The 26,462-nt window shown below is 47.7% G+C and overlaps 1 protein-coding gene across 2 annotated transcripts in view; it reads right to left on the reverse strand.

Annotated features, from left to right (window-relative positions):
• furina (furin (paired basic amino acid cleaving enzyme) a) overlaps positions 1–26,462 on the reverse strand; it is a 56,291-nt gene that overhangs the window by 12,594 nt on the left and 17,235 nt on the right. For both annotated transcript variants that reach the window (XM_079736703.1, XM_079736704.1), the window contains exons 3-8: positions 18,434–18,532; positions 10,671–10,766; positions 9,479–9,607; positions 8,614–8,690; positions 3,843–3,931; positions 112–284 (exon numbers count right to left, since the gene is read on the reverse strand). In XM_079736703.1, the coding sequence (XP_079592829.1) occupies positions 112–284; positions 3,843–3,931; positions 8,614–8,690; positions 9,479–9,607; positions 10,671–10,766; positions 18,434–18,532 (663 nt within the window). The remainder of the gene's footprint in view (positions 1–111; positions 285–3,842; positions 3,932–8,613; positions 8,691–9,478; positions 9,608–10,670; positions 10,767–18,433; positions 18,533–26,462) is intronic.

Consider the following 26,462-nt stretch of genomic DNA (forward strand, 5'->3'; position numbering starts at 1 on the left):
CACACACACACACACACACAGACACACACACACACACACACACACACACACACACACACACACACACACACACACACACACACACACACACACACACACACACACACACACCTCTGTGACGCCACGCAGGAAGGCGTCCTTGGCCAGCTTGGCGGGGCCGTCCACCGTCTTGCCATCGTCCTCTGGCCCCCAGGAGGCGCTGTACACGTGGATGTGCTGCGGGTTCAGGCTGAGGGACTGGGCCTCCACCACGTCCGTCACCTCCCCGTCCAGCATGCGCACACCTGGACACACAACACACAGTAGGAGGTCACACAGGGAGGAGGAGGCGGAGGAGGAGGTGGAGCGGTGAGGGGGAGACAGGGAGGAGGAGACAGGGAGGAGGAGGAGGAGAGGGCGAGGAGGAGGAGGAGACGGGGAGGAAGCCGCCCAGGTCAGCAAAAGCCAGCTCTCCAAGGGGCCTCCTGCAGAAGCATTAAATAAGCGGGGCCACGCGCCACGCAACACGCCGGGCTCAGGCTTCATGACACGCAACACGCCACGCATCAAGGACGTTTCCATGGCAGCCATGGAGGTGTCACACAAAGCGTTAAAGAACAGCGCGTTCTTCAGGGTTGTTCAGCCAGGAGCTCCTCATGGAGGTGGCTCTCTGGGTGATCCCTCTTTGATGTGTCGTGTTAGGCTGTGTACTGTAATATCATAAGTGTACAGTGTAATTTAATAACTGTACTGTATACTGTAATATAATAGCTAATGTACACTGTAATACAATAACTGGAGTCACAGCCCTGAAGGAACGAAGGAAGGGAAAAAAAATGCTTTTTATTTTTGAAAATTGATCAAATCTATTGGTTGACTTTAAGTGTTTTGTTTCAGAGGATCCACAATGGAGGCCAAACGATGATCTCATCGTTCAAACAGGCAAGCTACAGGGCTGATGGACAGGCCGGGGGATAAGAGCCGGTTTGATCCCGTTCTGTTTGGGACGAGACAGAAAAAAATAAAACTGATAGGAGACCGATTCAATCTCGTGGTCCAGCTATCCTCTCCTCCTTCTCCACACTCAGCCACTTCCTGATGTAAGAACATACAGTATAATAACACTGGTGTCTCCACGGGTCAGAGCAGGGGAGTTGACGTATAGGAAGGGGTGGAGACGCCTTTACACAGCGCCGGACCGAACCATCTCCTCAGCATGGGGGCTGCAGGCCGCCCCTCACATCCATCGTCATGGAGACGCACACACCAGGAATCCAGAGTGGTTGTTGCTTAAAAACACCTCCAGTCTTTTATTTCATTTTTTACCAGGTGCTGAAGTATTCAACCAGTGAGCTGCTGCATCTCTGCACTGTTGACAGCACACACACACACTGCTGTGTTCGTCATCTGTATTCAAGCTACGCACAAACAGTGTGTGTGTGTGTGTGTGTGTGTGTGTGTGTGTGTGTGTGTGTGTGTGTGTGTGTGTGTGTGTGTGTGTGTGTGTGTGTGTGTGTGTGTGTGTGTGTGTCTCTGTCAGTTTGTGTGTCTCTGGGTGTGTATGCGTGTTTCTCTGTATGTATGTTGTGGCATCCCGCCCCTTAAACCTCGGCTCGGGCGGGTCCGAAGATTAGTGTTGGACGGCGTATACCGCCGCCACCCACTAACCGGTGACAGAGAGCATCACTTCTCTCCCCCCAATCAGCGAGATAGGGGACACCTGGCCGGAGGGAGGAAAAGGCCCGGGAGCCATCTTAAAAAGGGGCACGAGAACGGACGAGAGGGAAGAACGGGAGCGAATGGCAAGAAGGAAGCGCTCAAGACCACGATCGACTAAGGCTCACGGAGACCCTATAGATAGTGATTTTGTTCCCTGTCGGAGATCATTGCAATAAATGCCGAGTGCGGCTTAACCCTCTTTCAGCGTGTGATTCGTACCTGGAACCCGGCACATTGGGAAGCGGGTGACCACAATGTGTGTCTCTGTGTGTGTCTCTGTACGTGTGTGTATGTCTGTGTGTGTCTGTATATGTGTCCCTGTGCGTGTCTCTTTGCGTGTCGCTGTGCAGGCCCTGTGCGTGTCTCTACGTGTGGGTGTCTGTACGTGTGCGTGTCTCTGTACGTGTGTGAGAGCCCAGGTCCTTCCCCTGAGCTCCTCTGCGTTTGTCTCAGTCGCTCTGATGTGAATCAAACGCTCCAACCTGCCGCTCAACACCCAACGCTCACTACGCGTCCGTCAGGAGCGGGAGGAGAGCGGCTCAGAGCTGCGAGTTGGAGCCCAGCAGGGCGCCTGCGTACACCCGGGCTACGACGCTCTGGAATAAATGAAGCTCTAATTAAAAGCAGAACACACCCTGGCTCGCACTGTACCACAGGCTATTATTCATGGAGAACATAACCACCTCTGTCGTACAGTACGGGAACACGATGCAGGGTGTACAGTAGGTAGAGGGCACCGGATGGTTAACGCGGTAGATGGTTGCCGTGGTGAGCAGGGATTTATTGAGGGAGCTCTCCTGCTTACAATCTAAGCACAAACAGAACAACACATACACGCTGGTTTATTCTGGGATTTAAAAATGTTTTTCTAACATTCTGACAAGGTTATGGAAAAAAAAAAAAGGCTCCACACAAAATATCCAGGATGATGCAGCTCTGGCCCGCTTAAAATAGGTCTACCATAACCGGGAGCGGTGCGCACCAAAATGGAATTATCGTTTTTCTGTGCCAAGAAATATAGCATGGACCACCTTCAGCATCCAATAGAGTTCACCACTCCTATTAGCATTTTATATAGGACACCTTCTTCACCAGAAATAGCAGCACATTTGCATATTACAAACACTGTATATCTACAGTGTACTTCCTGTTGTTTCCAGAAGCTCAGCTTCCCCACAAGAGAAGCCCAGCGCCGACCGTTCTCTGAATCCCCGCTGCCCCTGGGGTACGACCGGGTCGGAGAGCAGACCACTGAGCCCAGTACCACTAGAATGGTGCACCACTGGGAGCTCTGGGAGACTCTTCACAGAGAGAGAAGGACAATCGATGCGTTCTCCACGCCGCTCCAGATCCCGTTCCCATGTATCGAGCTGCTGTCCATGTCTCTTCATACAGTGGTGATTACCAGAACACATTTCCTTATGTTTAAAACCCCTTAAATGTCCCCCGGTGTATTTAAATGAACATGAGGATTGATCCGCTCCGTGCTCCATTGTAACCACTTGATAACGCGCTCCCCTGTGGTGCGGCCTCCTAGCTCCCCGCCTCCCTAACAGCCTCATCATAATGAGGCTGTGAGGACCGCGTTGGACCAGGCTGATACCACGCGGTCCTCACCATGCGCCTCATTATGATGAGGGCCGTTAGGCCCGCTATGGATCAGGCTGATACCGCTGTCTGCACAAAATATTTTCTTAAAACGAAAACACGATTGGATCCACAAACGTGAGCGTCGTGCAGACAGTGGCCTGCGTGGGGTGTTGCGTTTCTCCTGTACCCCATGAGGAGATTTATTCACGATGTTTACGCATGCCCACGGAGCGATCACCTGGATGGAGGAGAGTAGAGCAGCAGGCGTGTTTTCCCCAAGAAACCAAGAGGAAATTGAGGATGAAATATAAAGTCAAGGCCCAGCGAGAGAGCGAGAGAGTTAGAGTGAGAGAGCGAGGGGGAGAGAGGGCGAGGGGGAGAGAGAGAGTGGGCGCGAGCATGAGAGAGAGTGAGCAAGCGAGATCGAGAGATAAAGCGAGAGATGGTGAGTGAGAGAGAGCGCAAGAGAGCGAGAGACAGGGCGAGAGAGAGAGCAAGAGAGAGGGCGAGAGAGAGAGTGAGTGAGAGAGGGTATTAGTCATTCTTCGCAGTACCTCCGATCTTTGCATTATAAGCCACGCCAACGCCGCATATTCCATTGTCAGCCACAGCTGCGACCTCTCCTGCACAACGTGTCCCGTGCCTAGGGTGGGAGGGGGAAGACCGGGAGACAGGGAGAGAGAGAAGGGAGGAAGAGAGAGGAGGGAGAGAAACATTTCATTGTTAAAAGGATGCTTTGAAAACAAATGCAGACTCATTATTTCAATGAAGTCATTGACAGCAGCAGAAACTGTGATCCGATGACGGTAATAAAGAAGAGCAGCCATCAGGTTAATGCACCCTCCTCCTCCTCCCTTGAGATATTGACCGCAGTGCGAGACCACTGAGCTCACCCAGCAGGAGATGAGAACGCAAACTATGAGCTGCCGTGGAGACGTGGAGCCTCCCGGCCGGTTCTATTGGAGCAGAACCAGGAAGGCTCCCAGTTCAGCCTCTATTGATCCTGAAGGATGGTTAATTTCCAGAGATCCGGCCATGCAGCGGCCAGCCGCTGTGACCTTGCAGCGCTTTGGAGCTTGGAGAGGGAAGGGGTGGACAAGGATTGAGAGGACGTACTCCATCACATCAGGGAGGAGGGTGAGAGGACATAGTGAGGGGACAGAGTGAGAGGACAGAGTGAGCGGACAGAGTGAGAGGACAGAGTGAGGGGACAGATTGAGAGGACAGAGTGAGAGGACAGAATGAGGGGACAGAGTGAGGTCACAGAGTGAGGGCACAGAGTGAGGGCACAGAGTGAGAGGCCAGGCTCCATCACACCAGGGAGGGAGCAGAATTAGATTAACCCGTCGCCATAAAGGCGCTGTGTAAGCTCTAGCCTCCAGGCGGCTCAGCTTCTGAGCAAGTCTGATCTGAAGGGTTTGCCTCAGGTACACTCCTCCGCTCTCCTCTGGATCCAGTTTGAATCGGCTGTTTCCCAGCGGATCGAGAGAGCTTCCCAGCATAACGAAGAGGAAGAGAGAATACCTTCTTAAACCCCAACGATAGCAGCAGTGTGCAGAGGTTCCACATGCCCCAGCCGAAACAAAACAAAGCACATGGTACTATTACTGCTTTACGTTGTTAAACGCAATACATAATAACCAGAGTCACTATAAAGTTATATCCATGCATGGCATTTCTATCATAACGATCATTTGAAAGCGATCGCTCCTTATAGCCCCAAGAGACGGACAACTAGCGCGACACGGCCTCCTGTAGTCCTGTAGTCTACGGTCTGTAGTGGATGAAGAGGCCCGCCGTTAACAGTACATGAAGAGCTCCGCCAGACATGTGTCTGGTGCCGGCCGAGGATAACGCAGCATTAGTATTCAGTCTCTGGGAGTCTGGGAGGACATCTCTACAGAGACCACTCTTAAATACACCCATTCATAACCCCTCCACCCCCCCTCCCTCACCCCTCGAACACCCCTCCCTCACCCCTCCTCCTCCTCCACCCATCCATCACCCCTTCATCACCCCTCCTTCACACACTACAATTCCTTAAATCTGTATGGCCTTTGACCCGTTTTAAGAATGGTTTTTATTAACATAGAGTCTCCTAACCCCTGAGAGATTACATGGTTTATGAGTCGCAGAGAGATTTCATGGCTATTGAACCATTTAACCGCCTGGCTATTTTTAAAGATGGCAACATAACAAGACTCAGATACTTGACAGCCGTGCTGCTCAGTCTGACGATTATGGACTTGACTTAAAGTGGCGAACTGGAAGAGTTGTGTGTAATTTGATGTACACTCAGTTACTATGCTTCACAGGAAGAGGTGTCACCCTGGAGACGGGGCCTACTAATTATAACGCTGACAAACTGGGCGTCTGGTAGGAGATACCGCTCATCACTAAAGAGAACGAAACAAAACATCTTTACCATTGGCAATTTAAGGTAAACCGCTTTTGCACAAACACACACACACACACACACACACACACCAGATTAAACATGAAATCATGTAACCATTTTGACATAACCACTGCTCTGTTCCCAGTCCAGTCCCCCCCAGTCCCCCCCCTTGGAGGAAGTCCAACCGCTCTCCACAGAACTGGGGATTTATAGAAGGGAGGCGACAACCACAGTTTACTTTTCAGTTTTTCCATCTTGCATTTGCCTAATTAGCTGAAGAAAATCATTATCGCTCTGTGAGGTCTGGCCAATGGCTGATCATTAGTCTGCGGGTCGCCTCAAAGGTAACTCTGATCAACTGCGCCCTGCTCATATTTATAATCAGGTTACTAATGAGCTGCTCTATGGAACCGCTAATGTTTATAGGGTGCACTAAATGAGGTCCACGGAGCAGGCCTCTGACTGAACTGAACACAGAATCGATCAACCTGCTGCAGCAGTCAGCAAAGGAACGAGATTTCCATGCACTGAAGATCATTTACGGGAGTAATACAACTTAAGTGTTGCAGCAAGATATTTCACAAGCACAACTGAAGATATTGTCTCATTAAACACCCCGTTGAGAGACTGAAACATGGAAGAAAAAGCAGTTTTGTATCCATTTTTTCCTAACCTTTTGCAAACCGATGTGTTTGTCAGGACTTTCATGAGATTCTGGAGGTAAAGTATTTTTACCAGCTGGGAAGGAGACGCAGGGTGTGATGATTAAAGCTAGAGACACAACAACAGCACCGGAGCACAACACATCTCTCTGATACAGCATCACAAACAACCAGATCGCAGCCAAACCGAGTATTTATCACCTGAACAACAGCCCCGACACACCACAACACCAGGGTTTTATAGGAGCTGTTGTTTCACTTCATGTTTCACACATCTTCAAGTCCCAGAAAACGTAACATACACAGCAAAACAGAAAACCCCTGCATTGACAAACACCAGTTTGTCTGCTGGCTAATAAGATAATGGCTTTAGGTCGACAGCGGCTGCACATCTGCCTGCTATTGAAGGCATGTTTAGTGTAACCTGCTCTGCTCCAGTCTGGCTGTGAGCCGCAGACGGACGGCTGCTCGACCAGCAGCCGACTAACGGCTCCTCAGTCCTCTTGAGAACTGGCGTTTCTTCCCTAAGTGGATCAGCCCCACATTCTTCGACTGTTCCTAATGCTGGACTCTGCTCCTCAGAGAGTCTGGAGAGAAGAAAGAGTCCTAATCCTTACGGGGAGCGGGAACCCTCAGGGTCTGAGTCCTCAAAGCAGCCGGCAGAGGAAGCCCTGGCACGCGGTGAGCGGGGTGGAGTGTTGTCCGGGACAAACGGAGCTCTGATGGACGCATCACCACGGGGCCGTCCTCACCGCCAGCAGCAAGAAAGAGAGCTTTATGGAGGTGGACAGAGGTGGGCATTCAGGAACACACACACACACACACACACACACACACACACACACACACACACACACACACACACACACACACACACACACACACACACACACACACACACACACCGGGCTGAGCCATGATTGTAGTTCCAAGGCCTCTGTAGGCTACACAGAGCGAGCGAAAGTCTCCAAACATGGAGGACACGTCACCAGTCTTCCTTTAACCGTGGAGCCCCTAACCTGCTGTAGGGGTCGAAGCATATCTTGGACCTCATTAGGAGCTCTTTATTGGAAAACTGTTCGCCCCCCCCAATGAATTCCATAATTTGCTATTTGACAGTTATGATGAAAATATACTTTTATACATACATTAACATAAAGATTGCTGTTGAACGGCATGGACATCATCCACTGCAAAAACCTCAGTTAACCCTACCCTGTAGAAACCTCAACCCTCCAGTGTAGGAACCTTAACCATGGTCAGTAGAGACCATCGTCAGTAGAGACCATCGTAAGTAGAGACCTGAGGTACAATTGTCAGAAGAGACCATCGTCAGCAGCGACCTAAGGTACCACCGTCAGCAGAGACCTGAGGTACCATCGTCAGCAGAGACCTGAGGTACCATCGTCAGTAGAGACCTGAGGTACCATCATCAGCAGAGGCCATCGTCAGCAGAGACCTGAGGTACCATCGTCAGGAGAGACCTGAGGTACCATCGTCAGTAGAGACCTGAGGTACCATCGTCAGTAGAGACCTGAGGTAACATCGTCAGAAGAATCCATCGTCAGCAGAGACCTGAGCTACCATCGTCAGTAGAGACCATCGTCAGCAGAGACCTGAGCTACCATCGTCAGTAGAGACCATCGTCAGCAGAGACCTGAGGTATCATCGACAGTAGAGAGCATCGTCAGTACAGACCGGAGGTACCATCGTCAGTAGAGAGCATCGTCAGTACAGACCGGAGAGACCATCGTCAGTAGAGACCTGAGGTACCATCGTCAGTAGAGACCTCCAGTACCGTCATACTGGCGGCTCCTCAGGACGTTAGCGCTCCGTCTGAACGCTCCGTCTGAGCGCTCCGTCTTACCTCGGGCCGTTTGACTTTCATCAGCCCCCAGCTCTGAGCCACTCTTCCCACCATTAGGGGGCTTTAATATACAGAAAGGAGCATTTGGCAGGGGGCCCAAAGCTTCAGAGCACCACAAATAACTCATTAAAGCCACTTTGGAAACACACCGAGGGGAGGGGATCACAGACGCTCTCAGAGTTGAGAGGCACTTCGCTGCAGCGCTAGAACTAACACACTTCGTTCAATCCCATCCAACAGGTGAGACGCCCTCAGGAGGTCCACATGTCCATATATGGGCTGCAGGCCAGGGCAGTAAAAGCTGATTTCTTAACTTCTCTGCATTTATATTTGACCCATGTGATCAGATGTCAGTGCAGGTTTGTGAATAGGAACACGATTCAGAAACATTTCTTTACCGGTTGTCGTCCAGCTGTGTGTAACGAGGCTGGGGGTCTGGATCCCCGTCGTTGACGTCGTAGCTTGCATCAGGGTCCTACAGAGAGACACAAACTATTAGAACCAGACATCAGCTAACCCATCAGCTAACCCGTCACTATGGAGACATGAGAACCAGACATCAGCTAACCCATCAGCCAACACGTCACTAGAGAAACATGAGAACCAGACATCAGCGAACCCATCAGCTAACCCGTCACTATGGAGACATGAGAACCAGACATCAGCTAACCCGTCAGCCAACACGTCACTAGAGAAACATGAGAACCAGACATCAGTGAACCCATCAGCTAACCCGTCACTATGGGGACATGAGAACCAGACATCAGCTTACCCATCACTATGAGGTTAACTGTTCTCATAAAGGGTTGGATCTACCACATTAATAAGTCAAAAGTTGGCCCTTCTGCAATTCTCCAAATCAAAATGCATGTAAACATCTGAATGTTTATAGAAATCAAAGATAGGAGGTCACGCTCTGAGTTTTCTAAATCAACCGCTGCTGCTCTCATCTCCCTTCCGATCAGAGACAAACACAAAGGAAGGCAGTAACAAGGTCACACGCTAATATGTGGCATCAAGAGAAATTGGTTTCTGCACAGAAAAGCAAAACAACAAAAACCTAAATCTAACAAGATTAATATGGTCACTTGAAAGGATTTCTTAAATTAACAGTCGGAGGCCAGAGTAGCAGAAGTGCCAAAAGTCGTCCCTCAAAGTGCCAAAGGGGTGTCATATCCACCCCATTGTTTCAGAAACGCTAGCTTCACACTTTCAGAGGATGCCACCTCTTTGGTCCAGGCTGTGAAACAGGAAGATGCTTACATAGTTTTGTGCCAAGTCGGGGTGGTTCTGCTCGATGCCGTCGTCCAGAATAGAAACCACCACCCCCTTCCCGGTGAAGCCCAGCTCCCATGCGCCCTTCACGTTCAGGTCGCGGTGGTTGGCGTTGTTCTGAACACAGGAAAACAAGATTAGAACAAGACATGCCATCACTCAAACACTCTTTAACGGCATGGAGGCAAAACAAGGATTCTACAAGACGTTTTGATGAAAGAGGGCCTGTGAGAGGTGCGACCAGCAGACAGGTTTACATCGATGACCCTCCTCCTCACTAAGTGGGGATGCTATGAGGACAGGGTAGGGTGGGTGGGACGTGGGAGATGTTGTCGTTTGCTCGTAGCGGTGTGCTATGGACCGCATCACTGGCCTCAATCTTTAATCTGAGTTAACGGCAGACCCTCCCTTGAGTGGCTCTGTCAGCAGCGAACGGGCAAATAGAAATCAGTGTCCAGGGCTCTCGACATTCAGACTGGCATTTGGTTAAATGCCATTTCTTCCTTTGCGCTTGAGAGAGGCTACGATTCTAGAATGCATACAGAGCTGATGGAGATGGTCTTAAAATGAACGGATTTAATTCCAGAAACATGGAACCCTCTGATTGTGAATATTCATATACTGACTCATTCTCCTTTCCAGGGGGCAGATCAGGCCACATGTAAGGAGAAGGCTGGAATGGAGCGTTATTAAAACAGACAAAGGAGTGAGCATGAAGGCCGCAGCATTGAGTTTGTGCAAAACCCAGTCGTAATTTTTAATTATATTTAAGTCAGAGATGGATCCAGCGAGGAAGTGAATAGAGGAGAACACACAGGAGGGAGAGAGAGAAAGAGACATAGAGAGACAAAGTGAGAGAGAGAGAGACACAGAAACAAAAAGACAGGGAGAGAGAGCGACGGATTACAAAGATTTAACAATATCCCATTATTGCACAGGCATGTTTCCCTGCTAAAACACGGCTCTCATCCAGACCACTATAACACTGTGTTGCTGTGTATCAGCCTGTGGCTCCCTGGCTGGGTGGACACAGAGTACCTGACATTTGGAGCACTGCTTGCTGTGATCCTTACCATTTAAAACAGACTGTTGTGAATCAATTAAAATCTTCTAAAGTCGTACTTCTCTCTTCTCTATCGTAGCGTCAGGGTCTCATGCCTCTAAAGGAGCAGCGACTCACCAGGTACCACTGGTCTCTGAACTTTGGGTCTGACGGCTCTGTGTAAATGTCCCGCTTCCGTCGCTGTTTGACCACCTGCTGCTCAGCCCACACCACCTGAAGGGAGAGATCACAACAGAAACACGTTAGAGCAGGAATGAACCGGAAACCACCGAGCAGGAAGGAACCGGTAACCACCGAGCGGGAAGGAACCGTAAACCACCAACCGTGAAACACAGCAGGAAGGAACCGTAAACCACCAACCGTGAAACACAGAGCAGGAAGGAACTGTAAACCACCTAGCGGGAAGGAACCAGAAACCACCGAGCAGGAAGGAACCGTAAACCACCAACCGTGAAACACAGCAGGAAGGAACCGTAAACCACCAACCGTGAAACACAGAGCAGGAAGGAACCGTAAACCACCAACCGTGAAACACAGAGCAGGAAGGAACCGTAAACCACCGAGCAGGAAGGAACCGTAAACCACCGAGCAGGAAGGAACCGTAAACCACCAAGCAGGAAGGAACCGTAAACCACTTAGCGGGAAGGAACTGGAAACTACAGAGCAGGAAGGAACCGGAAACCACCGAGCAGGAAGGAACGGGAAACCACCAAGCAGGAAAGAACCGGAAACCACCTAGCAGGAACGCTAATCCGGCCGTTAGCCGTGGCCGAGAGAATAAGCCGTAATCAGGACGCTGCACGGGGTCGAGGGGTCGCCTGAATAAATGGGGGCCTGATCCGCAGTGGGGGGCGGCCATCAGTGATAACAGCTCCAGCCTGCCGCCGGGCCCCTGCTAATGAGAGGCACAGCGGGGGCCAGGGAATTCCAGCGCTAATTCACCCTTCTGGATCGGGGCGCCCCGTATTCTGGCTTGGGGGGGGATACGGTTATTGGTCTTTCGTTCATCGTCTCCAAACGCACATCATGTCAACACGCTTGCCCTGGAGATGACTGAGGGCATATTGTACCCTCCATAAGGCTCTCCATAAGGCCCTCTATCCTGCCCTGGAGCCTCGCTGTACGGCAGAAACAGAACCACCAGGGAGAGAGAGGAAGGACATGTCAGCAAAGACGCCCAGAAGACAGCGGAGCAGCAAGGTCGCTGAAGACAGGGAGAGGACGAGGAGATGAGAGACGAGGGGAGACGCAGTCTGCAGGTGGAGATGACGAGGAGACGAGGAGATGCAGTCTGCAGGCGGAGATGAAGAGGCGTGCAAAAATAAATATAAAATACAATAAAAATCGATCAAGGTGACATTCATGGCTGCACAAAAGCCACCTAAAAGGCATGACTATCATTTCTACTATAGGAGGGGGAATGGAGGGACCGCAGAGGGGGGCTGCAGGAAGAGAGGGGGGGCTGAACATCTGCTAAACTGCAGCAACCATGAAATCCGTCGACGGGACATATTTCTTATCGTTGTCATCTGCAGTGAAACATTAAGCATAAAGTGTATTTTCTCCTGCTTTCACTTCCCATTAATGGAGCTATCATCCCTAATCTGTGTTGAGGAAGAGCAAAGCGAAAAGCTAGGGAAGGGTTTACTTTGACCCTACACTGAAATCTGCAGAGCACTCGCTTCAGCAGAACGTTGACAGGAATGTGTGGCCGCCAATTAATCCCAGCGCTCCGATCCAGCGAGGACGGCCGCGGCCCGTCATTGTTGACCTTACTTTATTTGGCTTATCAAATCAAGCCGTCTATTGACTCAGCCTGAGCACAAGTCATCCATGGTTCTTGTATTTGGGATACTGATATAAGAACAAACATACTCTGCTGTTATCCTTAGAACAGTTCCAGAAATATGTTTTCCTTTCCTGACGATGTCAGGACTGCATGTCCGGTGAATATAAACACACATTCAACGGAGGCTGGTTGAATTTCCACCGGTTCCGTTGGAGCCATACGCTGCATAGGTTGAAAGGAAAGCTCTGTGCTTTGTGTTTGTGAAACAAGCCATTAATACCGAGAAGTATGGAGAGCAGAGTCCGTCAAAGGAGTGAGATCCAAGTGGAGCCCCGTCCAGCAGTCCAATTAAACCTGATGATGCAACCGCTCATATGGAATCCTTTCAGGTCCAGAGATGCATTCCACGTTCGGAGGCCTTTGTAGTCGCTCAACTCTCCATAATCAGTGTTCTCCGATGTGTTTTGCGGAGGGCGCCCCACTGGCAGAGAGGAGGGAGCAAACAAACAGCCGATCTAGAGTTGTTTGGCCATGAGGTCATTCTGAGACTGAATGGAAAAGACCTAGTGATGCACCGATCGATCGGCCACTGATAATTTTTGACCGATATCAGCCCTTAACATGGGATCGGCCGATCAATTGGCCTTTTGCAGGACCCGATAAAAGTGGCTCTTTCACTATCTATCGAACACATAAATAGTTTTTATAAAACTGTGTTTAAAGAAATGACAAATGAACAAACCTGACAATTCTTGCCTATATTTCACTGTAAACTAAACAAACGTTGATGGTATCGGACCGGCTGCCCATACATTTACAATAAATATGATTCGTTGCGGTAAGAAAATCTGATCAGTGCATCTCTAACTAAAACAATGACGTCATAATACTGCACCAAAAATAGAAAAACGTCACTAACCAGCAGAGGAATGGTCCTTAAAAATAACTCCTGTTGAATGCTAAATTAAATAATCCTGCGTTACCTAGCAAGGAAAGGAGGGACGGTTAGAGGAACATTACTATTCTGAGAGTCCTTCTTATCACTTCTCTGTGACCTGTCGAGACAGAGTCAAACTGATTCCATTAAATTGCTTTGCAGGCTCCAAATGTCTGGAAGTCCTGATCTCATCTCGGAGTTCCAGTTTGGATAAATAAGTAGCAAGGCTTGACCTCCATTCCAATGTGTACGTCCCACTGCAGGGCCCGGTACAAAGCCTTCCACCACAAGCCCTCATTGCCTCGGACTAGTCTCCTCTCATGGACGGCACCACCCTTGTTTTTATCCCCCCTAGAAAATACTCCAATAATGAGAAAATCATTGGAGCAGAACATCTCATTTGATGTTTAGGTTTAATACGTCCTCTGTTTATGAATCTGTCAAAGAATGTGTCTTGTTATTTCCCATTTTCAATTTATTTGTTTGATAGGTGTGTGTGTGTGTGACTCAGCACCTATATCCAATATTATTGTGTTAGAGCTCTCAAAGGGCCTGTTTAAATGGACATTAAAATGGTCAGTGCAGTCTTCAATCTATTTTCTAAATGTCCCCATTTTCCTGTTCCAAAATACCAGCCTGTGAGAAACAAACTTTAAAAAAAACAAAGAAAGATCTTGGTAAGGGCCATCGTTTGGACCACAACCAACCTCTATTCCTCAGTTACGCCCTGGTAGTTTCTCATAATAATTCATACGAAGGAGAATGGAGGAAACCACTGTTTGATAGTCATTAAATCTGAGAATTTGCCCATCTTTATGGCAACCTTTTCAGCCCCTTTCCAGAGAGCAGCTTCTGATCAGAAAGTCTTTCCCAACAGTCAATGTTAGACGTTACTGGTTAACACAGCCCAGCTGGAATATTAGTAAAATAAAGAGGAATTTTCATGTGAACATAAATAAGCTGAGCTATAATAAAAAATAAAAATGAGCTATCTCTAAGATAGAGGAAGAGGCAGGCGGGCGGGGGGTGGGTGGCCGGGAGCCACCGTTCCACAATAGACCCAACCCCTCCAGGTCTCCTCCCTTCCCTGGTCTTCTTCTCAGGCCTGTCAGACCTGGTGTTTGTCCAGCTTGGGTTCCTCTCAAGCATCCTCCTGTAACCTGCATCGCCCTCGGTGACCGCTCCCCTCCGTTCCAGTTGCACGTCCTTCATCTCCTCATCTCCACTCCTGAAAGTGTCCATCTCCTGGTTCAGTGAGGCCCTTTGTAGTCTCAGTCCCAATGAGCATGATGGAGAAATCCCAGGGTCCCCTCAGAACAGCCCTGAGAACCCCCTCTGCCTCTAGTAACCAGACCTGCCACACTGCAGGTCTGTAGAGGCTGAAGGTAGACCAGGTTGTGATCCTTCAGGGTAGGCAGACCGATGGAGCCCAGACCTCCTTAACGTCGCAGCCAATGGTTGGTTTTGTCGAGCAACCAACCGACTGTTTTAAAGTGAGCAGGGTTGTTCTCAAGGTGATGAGGTTAGAAACCCCATGAAGGGAATCTGCTGCATCGTCTGTAGCTTCACGGTCACAGAGTGGATGACGCTAGCGGTCCACGACTCAGAAACCACAGGGGAACGTGAATAACAATCAGAACGGCTTTGGAGACCGAGGGGCAGAGACGTCCCGTAGCAGCTCAATGTCCAATGGCTGCTCACTGCATCGTGCCCATGCTGCTGCATTGTGTCCAGGCTGACCCGTCTGTTCACCTGAATGGCGACTCGCCCTCCTCTCTTCTCCTTGTCTTCATGCGGCCATGTGGAACACATCACAAACACACCTCTTCTCTTTGTGAGGGACGTATCTTCTTTCTTAATCAACCAGTGAATGCAAGAAATCCAGGATAAATAAATTATATGTAGAAAAGGGTGATGAACCTGAATAATGTAAATACAGAAAGAGGCTGATCCACCTTCACACACACTGGACCGATACACATCCGTCCTTCACTAATACTTAAAGATAATATAATAACTGCACTGTCTGGGACCCAAGCCCAATCCCCCCGCCCTATAAACACGTCAGGAGACCAGGAACACGTTTTCATTTGTTTAGAGCAATCGCAAAACTCAGGGTTGTGTCTGAGTACAGCTCGAAAAGTTAATGGTTTAAAACAGACAGGACTTCACACACACACACACACACACACACACACACACACACACACACACACACACACACACACACACACACACACACACACACACACACACACACACACACACACACACCTCTTTTCGTGGGCAAGCGCCGTAAGGAAACGTGGTTATACTGACTGATAGCACAACAGTGGCTCAAACACCTGTATTAACAACATTAAAGCAGTTTAGAACGGCTGCCATTCCCTCGACACCTCAGCAGACATTGATACTGTGTGGCTGGACATTAAAACAGAGTGCAGTCAATAAACAGGGATCAGAAAGAGCCAAACATTACATCAGCTAGAGTGTCCATCAGTTGCCGTTGGCAGCAAGAGCCAGGTGTAGACTTCAATCTACTCATTCCGTTTAGGATTCATTTGGTCTTTAAATTCTAGGCTCGTTCTTCTAAAACAAAAGTAATTTTCTCTAAAATAGGATTTCTATAAAACGGTGCGCAGCTATTTTATTCTTGGTTTAAAACCATCTATTTTATTAGAGGTTCAGTATTGCTCTAGCGCTGGTGGAGAGATGAATAAATAAAATCAACAGGAATAAATATATTCATAGCCTGGCACTTTGCACCGACTGCCCGATGTCGGCTGCATTGATCAAAACATGTCTGCTGCAGCAGAGGTGTGGAACGTGAGGCTAACTGGTCACAGCAGATTTATGACAGATTTATAAACCGCAGGAAGAACATGCGACTCTGAACCGATAAACACAGAAAAACAGCCCAGTTGATCACTAGAGGGAGTGACGACCTGAACTCTGCCAGGCGGGGGAAGGCGTCACCATGGTAACCGTGGCGGTGACCATGGCCCGCTCTCCTCTGAGGTGCTCTGGAAATAAAGGAATTCAACAACAGGAAACAGGGAAGGAAGTCCCAGAGGGGGAGTCCCGGAGGGGGGGTCCAGGGAGCTGTGCCAGTTTCACTGAGTGAGGCCGGGCGAACAGGCAGCATCCCAGCATGCACCTGAGGGGGGGGGGGGGGGCGCCAACACTGCCCAACCAGGACACGGTACCTGGAATAGAGTTCCCAGAGCGAGCTTCCCACGACCGCCCGCAGGGAGCTCAGAGCCCTGGGTCCGAGGGGGGCGGGGTGAGTCCTAGAGTGAGACTCCGTCACCTCAGGTTGTTGTTGAAGAGGAAAGAGCTTGAGGAAGAGATGCAGCTGCAAATAGTCCTCTATTTACCGTGTGCTGGACCGGGACTAAAGCCCAACACACACCAGCGCCGAAGCAGCGGGTCAAAAAGAACGCTCCCATTATTTTGGATGTACTAGCCCGCGCGGCAGCGCGCCGCGCAACTAGGCTTCACGCCACTGTTCTATTACCTAGCGTCGCCGCCCCTGAAAAACCACTTTTTTTAAAGCTGTTTGGTACTTCCTGGCTTGATACAAGGCTGTACATATGGAGATTGTTGATGCACTAGATAAATAATTCCACAATGCAAAAGGAATGAGCAATGAAAGTAAATAAAGTGTGTAAAGTGACTAAACCGTAAACAAAGAGCCCGACAGTACATAAAGTAACTATGAATTAATGTGACTATCATTGTAAGTACAAACAGAGGATCATGAGCATCAGGGCCATAAATGTAGTCATAAAACAACTGGTATGACGTTATGGTAGCCCATACCTATGATTGTTGATCTGCTTCTTTCAAAACATATCACAACGGTGCTGTAGCGCGCCGCTTCCTTTTCCGGAGTGTGGCCGGCTTAAACAGCTCAACTGCCACGTTTGGCCTTGAGCAACGACCGTTAAGAGTGTTGGCTAACTCTTTCACATCTCCATCCAGCGTGCGGCCCTCCCGTCCAGGGAGTGTTGTAAGAGGAGCTGTCACGCTGCAGGTGTGTTGAGGGGAGAGGACTAGGAGAGGTTCAGGAGCAGCGGTGGCTCAGTGGTCACGACTGAGTCATGGGTCAGGTCAGGATTCCTCTGAAGGCGTTCTCCACCCAGTGCTCTATATATGCTGGATGAGAACACAGCGACCTGATCTGCTGGACATCAACAACCACAAACCCTCCTCTGAAACGCTGCCACACAACCCTCGTCTGAAACACTGCCACACAACCTACAGCTGAAACACTGCCACACAACACTAAGATGAAAGACTGCCACGCAACACTACGCTGAAACACTGCCCCACAACACTACGCTGAACCACTGCCACACAACACTACGCTGAAACACTGCCACACAACACTACGCTTCTAACAACTGTGAATAGAACACCGTGAGGGAGAGATTATATACTGGGATACTGGAATTAAAGACTACTGCTGTGTTCCAATATCCATACTTACTATACTTAGTTTGAGTACGTAGGGCGTTCCAATTAAGATCGGGCGAAAATAAGTGTACTGAAAGGACGCGGATGGTGTACTCCAAACAGTCAATCCGCAAAGTGTGGATCGATGTACACTTTTCGTACTCAACGGCAGCCATCTTAGCTACGTAGCGAAAGAGGGCGGGGCCAGGCTGAGCCAAAGGCGGCACATTTTTCACATAGCCTGCATTAATAGTCATTTTGTAGTTTTTATAGCTTTTTTAGCTTTTTATAGCTGCTAGGCGTAAAGAGTTCACCGGTCAAAGCGGGATGTTTATTGCGGGGGAGGAGCAGCAGCGGCAGTGGTGATCGTAATTTCCGGTTAGTGCACCACGGAGTATTCGATTTGAAACAACACTGACATCGGAAAATTAGCACACTAAGTGAGTGTGGATAGTGTACTATATTTAAGTGTACTCATGGAAGCATGGATATTAGAACACAGCATACCTGTGGTTCTGTGTGAGGGGTAATGGGATTAACTGGGATTAGGACCTAACTTGGGTTCTCTGTGCAGGCGGACTGGGATTTGGACCTACCTTGGGTTCTCTGTGTAGTCGGACTGGGATTAACTGGGATTAGAACCTACCTTGGGTTCTCTGTGTGGTCGGACTGGGATTAACTGGGATTAGAACCTACCTTGGGTTCTCTGTGCAGGCGGACGTGCGTTCCACGGTGGTTGGAGAGGGATCTCTTCTCCACCGTGCGATGTTTGAAGTGATAGATATCATCGAATACCTGCAACATAAAACACTTCCATTACATCTCTATAAAACCAAATGTCATGGAACATATTTACTTTGAAAAACACAGTAAATCAGTTGTACCAGTAACAGCATCAAGTAACTGATGCTGTAAAAATAAGGAATCTTCTTCACTGTAGAGGTGTGACAGTAACAAAATGAGAATTTTGCATTTCTGTAAACGACAAATATTTTAACAATACTGTGCAGATATTTCAGGATTTGCATGTTGTTAGTATAATACTGCAAAAAAATAATCCAATTGCTGGTCAATCTAATTCAGCCTACTGCTTAAATCACAACAAAATGGACACATAAAACACCTTCATAAAAAGACAAACACATCTAAATACAAACCATTATACCCAGTTAGTATATTTATAAGATACATTCCAGTTTATCAACGCTCTAATGTCCGTTGTGTCCCCGCTACAAACCGCATGAATTCATATAATCCAAAACTGTATGCCAAACGATGACTTATCAGACCAGACTTAATTAAATCCAAACTGAATGCCCTAACGAGGAAGTTAATGGAACCGGGAGCTCGGGACACATCGAGTTGGGCTGAAACTGCGGAACAGAAAAACAGAAATACATGCTCTGCTGCAACTCATTTAATCCAGAGGGCATAACATCTCCATGCTGGTTTCCATGACGACATTATCAGCTAACATGAGTCTAAATATTGACATCCTTATTAATACTGACGTAAATTATAATAGTCGAGAAACTAGGCTGTAAGAATACAGCAGAAACATATCTGAATGCACCAATTCAACTGGCAAACTCAAAAACGGTGCGAGATGTCTGCATCATAAACTACAGGCGTTTAGGACGAGGGTTCAACAGATAATCCAAAGCAATGTTTTGACATATTAATGTCCTAATGTACTGAGCTAAAAGGATTTCTTCTGAATATTTGTGGTTGACTGTGGAGTCGTTCCAACACAAGTTCCGACAGACTGCCTCCCTGTGAACCAACCGAGCCTCATCAGCAAAGCCTACTCCCTCCCCTTTAATTACCGGCCAGGCGGACACAATACATCCGAGACACACAGCAAACAGACACAGAGAGCCTATAATCAACCACATGCCAACACCTTTAGCGCTGAAAGACCGCCCCGAGTGGAATCATGTTAACCTGTAACCGAAACCCTTTAAGGAAACAACATTGTGCTTAACATGTCAAACACAGACATCAGAAGAAGAGGCCTTTGTTCCCTGCTCTGAGTGGAGCCTTGGTGATCCTGACCGCCGTCGAGGACGCTGAACACCAGCGTATTGGAGACTGACGGAGTACATCAAGCACACTCAGTCTAATTAGCACGGACAGAGAAGGACAATTAAAACCAAGAAGTATGGATGGATGCAGCCAGGGAGCTCCAAGCTGTTCTTCGTGTTTAAGGTCTGCACATTTAAAAAGGAATTTAGTTCGAGGAAGGAGCACCAATGAGTTACTTTGTGGTTTCTTCTCAATCGAAAAAAAGCCAATGTGAATTGGTGCAGATTGTCTGGATCATCCAAAACACCTCCACACTGTAGTACACACCTCACCACTGTACACACCTCAACACTGTACACACTGTTAACCCCTCCAAACTGTACCCTTTGCAGTAGCGACCCGCTGTCGTCTGAAAGAACGGGCTCATGAGATAGGTTGGTGGTCTGTTCAACCTCACAGAGTTCCACTTGAGTGAGAAGACTGATGCAAACATTGGCTTAAGGCAGAAAAATCAGAGAGCATCGTACTCTGATGAGACTGAGGTGGAACGCTCAATTTAACATCTCTCAGAATAAACTGCTGAATCCTCAAAAAAAAAAATAATACAATCAGATTTCTATACAATATAGCACTCAACGCATTACTTGGCTTCCAGTTACCCTGGTTAACTACAACGTGTTACACTGTTTAACTACAACGTGTTACACTGTTTAACTACAACGTGTTATACTGTTTAACTACAACGTGTTACACTGTTTAACTACAACGTGTTACACTGTTTAACTACAACATGTTACACTGTTTATCTACAACATGTTACACTGTTTAACTACAACATGTTACACTGTTTAACTACAACATGTTACACTGTTTAACTACAACATGTTAAACTGTTTAACTACATCATGTTAAACTGTTTAACAACATCATGTTAAACTGTTTAACTACTGCAGACCATTAGTTATTCCAGAAACAGCCTTAGATATACGCAGACACAACTCCCCCTAATCTTTTCACTTCAGGCTGATCAAAATCTTGCAATTAGGAACCCAATGGAAGGTCACTCGGGTGTTTTTTAAGGCGAGCGTGACTGCTATTCTCTGGAAAAGCCCCTGGAGGCATGGAGACCGGGAGGACGTGTGAACAGCCGGACGGGGTCGGGGTGAGGGTGGGTTTTAAGCGGCCATTAAAGAGCGTCAGGTGGATGGAACAGGACAACCTGATTAGCATTCTGTGGAGCGCTTCGTTGAAACGAGCGTGGCGATTTTCTGAGTGGTTGAAAGGCCTCGGGCAGAGTGCTCACAGTGACCTCTGGTTGGACGGTCCGTTCGCTTCATGAAGAAAGTTTCCTATATGCAGACGTTTGGACCATTAGGTTTAACAGCAAACCGCATTTGTACAGAACTGTAGAAAAACAAACTATAACCCTAACATATTTTTTAAGGAGCGGAACTAAAGAAGCAAACCGATCCAGTGGAAATATCGCTGAAAGGGTAAACAAAATGAAACACCAGTATCTGGGATGATATCTGAAGACTGGATATCATATTTTATACATCTCTTCTAGAAGATAGCTTACCCCTCAGGGAGGGGAGAGAGAGGAGCAGAAGGAGAGAGAGAGGAGCAGGAGGAGCGAGAGGAGCAGGAGCAGAGAGAGAGGAGCAGGAGGAGAGAGAGAGGAGCATGGAGGAGAAAGAGAGAACAGAGAGGAGCAGAAGGAGAGAGAGGAGCAGGAGGAGAGAGAGAGGAGAGAGGAGCATGAGGAGAGGAGCACAATGAGAGAGAGAGGAGCATGAGGAGAGAGAGGAGCAGGAGGAGAGAGAGAGGAGCAGGAGGAGAAAGAGGAGCATGAGAAGAGGAGCAGGAGGAGAAGGAAGAGAGAAAGGAGCAGGAGGAGAGAGGAGCAGGAGGAGAGAGGAGCAGGAAGAGAGAGCAGCATGAGGAGCAAGGAGCGCTGAGCAGGAGGATCTCAGGCTCCAGAGGAGTCACTTGGCAGATCTCAGTGTCAGGTTGATCAACACATTTACTGCCAACCCGACCACAGTTTCCTCGTTCCTGGAGCTTTTGTTAATCACCCTAAGACGTGTTTCTTCCCCTTACGGTGGCTTCGCTCTGAACTTACTTATAAGATAGGTGTTATTTTCAGAACACATCTAGAAAGTGTTGTCAGACTACATGTATAAAAAGGTGTATAAAATGTAGATGAGGGGTTTCCTCGACTACGATTTTGAATAGTCGAAACTGATTCGTCAGGATAGACTAGGCCAGATTCATCAAATAAGATCTATCTTTTATATCTGCAGCTAAATAGTGCCTACTTTAGGAGTCTTTAAGGCGGTTTAAACCAGGTTAAAGGTTTGGATCATACATCTGTAAGCCAGGGCTGTGTCTCTGGAGACGGAGAGCTCTGTCTGATTATTCACTAGGGGTGTAATGGTAAACAAAAGTCACGGTTCGGTACGTACCTTTGTTTGAAGTCACGGTACGGTACAGGACGGTATGGTTCATAGTTAAGGGGAAATTTAAAAAACTGCTTGTTTGTCAACAATAGAGAATTGCCGTAGATCAGCAGCAATGAAAACACCAATAGACTTGTTTGTGGCATTTGCCCGTTCCGGGTCTCCGTAGTTACGGAGTCGGATTAACTTGTATGTATTTAAAATACATACAAGTTAATACTTTCAGTGTATAGAGCAGAAGGAGCACTCTTCAGTACAAAGTACAAACAGTAGTGTTTCCCCAGCGAGCGGGGTTATAATGGTTTCATACGCTGCCACACTTTAGAATTTATTTTGTGATATTGTTCTATCCTTCAAGAGTCGGTCCAGAATGTGCTCTACCTTGAAAGGAAGCTGATTGGCTGTTGCTGCTTCCATTACACAAAGGGGTTATCAAACAAACAATAAAGGACCTTTACTGCAAGCCAAACATAACACAGCAAACTGCCCACAGAAGACCGGCTGCAACCGCTGCACAAAATAAATCATATAACTTACAGGCTCTCGCCTCAACAAGCCAAGCAGTGCTGCGGTGTCACTCATTGAACACCCCCCTCCCCCAATCGTGAGGTATCACCTGTTTAGCACCCCCGTCCTCCCAATGGAATCTCCCACTGGTACACACACACAATGCTCCCGACACAACAACTTATTCGACTATAAAACAAAATGTCGACTAAATGTCGCCTGAATGTCTTTCTATCAAAGATTTGAATCCTCGAGGATTCAAGGTCACCCCTGATATAAAAGAAACAGGAGTTGTAAAGTAGGTGAAAAATAAAGTGTTTTAAAGAACAGTTCAGTGGTTGAATTACTGGCAGGAGTAAGTTAACATATTGTAATGGGTGGCCAACAGACATAACTTATTAACCAACACGCAGTGGGCCAGCAGCAGCAGCAGAGCCAGATAAGCCTGAGGGTGAATTAATCCATCCACAGGAAACCAACCTCAGACAGTACATAAATCACACAGGTCTCCAAGAGGAGTCGCCATTGGCTGCATTAGAAAGTGCATTCTTTCAAATACTTTCTAAATGTTTTGATAAATACTTGGCTTAAACACGTTAGACTGGCAATATACCGGGGTACAATGGGACTAACCACTTTATGCCTTCATAACTTTACACAAATAAAACATACTTCCAAAATCCTCAATGCTACTTTGTGAACACAGGAAGTTACTCCGGGACAACGTAGCAGCCAGAAGCAGCAATATTGAGCATAAAGATCAAGGCACAGAGTCACTTCCTGTTCCCAGACGAGGTCTCTACCAAGAAGACATCAGGCCATTAGATTAGCGACCCTGACCTCTACAGTGTCTTCATCACACACCTCCTGGCACCGCAGGAAGGCCCCAAAAAGACCTCCTGGCTCGAGGGCACCTGGCAGAACTCAACACCATTGACAAATAACCGGCATTTCTCAAGCCTACTTTAAAACAGTTAGGTGTATTATTTACTACACCATGCCTATAGACCGCAAATTGGGAGAGAGCAATGCCCATAAAGATGTTTAATAGATCTATTAATCCATTGTCCAGGTATGGAGTCGCAGCACAACGTTGCTCTATGGAGTCGATCAGCTGTGAAATGTTTAGTGTGTCACTGAAGAACTTCTGTGAAACTATTTGCTCATAAGCACTGAGTCACACACACACCCACAACCCCTACCCCCACACACACACGTACGTTGAGGACCATAAACCCACTACTATTCCGGGTAATCTGGCACCGTATCTTACACACTCAGGGAGCAGACCAGTCTAGACTGGTCTGGCGCTTGTGATACACCATTACTCATCATTATGCCAACTGGTAGTTGATGGCTGTGTGGGAGCCATGTTCGTACAGGATCATCTTCACAAGCATCATCTGCCCTGTTGCAGTAGAGGGTAGAAGCAATTAAACCCGTAGTGGGGCCACTTTAAATCAGCTATGAAACAAAGGGGAAGTGGAGACGTCCACCAACAGCCTGATAAGACGAGCGCTGGCCCCAGGACGCGTTTTTGTGGTTTCCTTCTCACCAGACCAGTCAGTCACTTCAGAACGCATTTTTATAAAACCTTAAATTCACAAGGAGAGCCTTTTGAGCTCAACAACTTTTACAAAAGTGTCCGGAATTGATGGAAACTACAGTTGAAGCCGGCCCAAAAAATGAGAATCCTACTGATTCATTACAATAAATGAATCACGCATTGTGCAGATTATCACATTATCTTTGGATTCACCATCATCTCAGCCTGCTGACCTTTTGACGCCTTCCACAGGAACATGAAGAGGTGACCCTTCTGTTATTGCATCAGTCAGACGTTAGAGCACCACCAGCACATCTCCATCAGGAGGAAAAGGTCTGGAGGTCTTCTCTTTAAATAGGCTGACCAGGCCCAGCTATAGCAGGACACCAGAGGGACACACACCAGGGGGACAGCCGGAGGTTGGAAAGAGGACGAAGCTAAATTAAAACCGAGGACCGAGTGGGACGCGAGCCGTGCCAGTTTCTGGCCCCTGACCGCGCTCTGATAAACCTCCATGTTAAAGGGTAATTCCGATGTAAAATGGATTTTAAAACGTTTGTTTTGGAGTGCAAAAACGGCATATAGACGCTTTCTTCAGTTGGCTGTTTTTAGCCGATTCTATCAAAACGCTATAAACTTGGAACGAAGGGGGCACTGGTTATGGTAAAAACTAAATCGCTATTTTAAACCACTTAAAAGGCTAAAAGTAGCCCGCCACTTCTTTGGTAGTAAAATAAGGGTTGTAACATATAAAACGAGGCATTGAGAACTTTGTAAGTACACAGATTGTTTATTAAAAAGGACATAACAAAGAAGTGTCGGGCTACTTTTAGCCTTTTAAGTGGTTTAAAATAGCGATTTAGTTTTTACCATAACCAGTAACCCCATCGTTCCAAGTTTATAGCGTTTTGATAGAATCGGCTAAAAACAGCCAACTGAAGAAAGCGTCTATATATGGTTTTTGTGCTCCAAAACGAACGTTTCAACTCGTTATCATACAAAACATATCCCAAATCCATTTTACACCGGAATTACCCTTTAACATTCTATAACGCTAACCAGGATGAATGAGAGGAGAGCAAATGACGAGGTTTACCACGGGACCAACGCATGCTATTCTGTTCCCTGGGTGCCTGTCTGGAGAACACAGAGCTACTGTAAGAGATCAGACAGCGCTGGTCATTTGGAACTTATAATGAGCCGTTTCAAATCCTTGTAATGCCCTGAATTTCTCTTTACAGAATGTAACCGCAAAACATTTTTCAAAGCAGTTGAGTACCGATTTCATCTTTTATATCTTTGTATGGAAGGGAATTAAAGGCCACAAGACAATTACAAAAAATGTCAGCTTGAGCACAACAGCTGCACTTGAGCTTAATGGAGCTCAGGTTGTGGGAGGGTTGGCCAGTGGTCCTAATTGCAGCTGATGCATGGGTCAGTGTTGTTCACCGTTCCACTGAAACACGCCACGCTATGTTTACTAAACCATGGCATGCGAGTGGTGGTTGAAATATTTCACATGATCCAGGAACAATGATGGCATGCAAACAGAAAGAATTAGAGGAAGAAAAGAGTTGTCTTCAACGTTTGGCTGTGTTGCGCATTTCCCCCGTTTCACCACAAACAACTTCACACATGAGTCGACACACGCGCGGAGGAAACAGAAGCGTGTTCAGATGTGTTCCACTACGCTAGTGTCCTCCTCTGTTTGTCTGTCAGGCTGCCACTAGCTTTGGTTATTCAAAGCAGCCCACATGACTGTCTGCCTCTCTCTGCACGCTGCCGCTGCCTGGGGCTGCACAGTACAGACCCTGATCCTCCTCCCTCCATAAGGGGCCCTCGCTCCTCCTCAATGTCAGGAAGGAGCTGGGAGGACGTCTGACAAAGGGAATGGCGACAGGCTGCTGTGAAACCGACCGAAGGGCGACGCTGGTTCCCATGGAGATCACGCTGAGGGGAGACTCATCACTTGACATGAATCCTGGAAAGAAATAGTGGAGGAAGTCCATAATTTCACTTGCAAATGCCTGCAAGGTTTACAAAATATGTACTTTATCATAATTATTTTTTGTCACTAATTATTTACTAATTACTGAAACGCTGAATGCTTGGGAACAGGTCGCATGAATCAATGCATGGCTTCTTTTAAAACTGGGAGTTGTATTAGTCCATGTAGGAGTGAACCAGG

Source organism: Pollachius pollachius (assembly GCF_949987615.1).
Source record: "Pollachius pollachius genome assembly, chromosome: 5".
In the NCBI taxonomy this organism is placed as follows: Eukaryota; Metazoa; Chordata; class Actinopteri; order Gadiformes; family Gadidae; genus Pollachius; species Pollachius pollachius.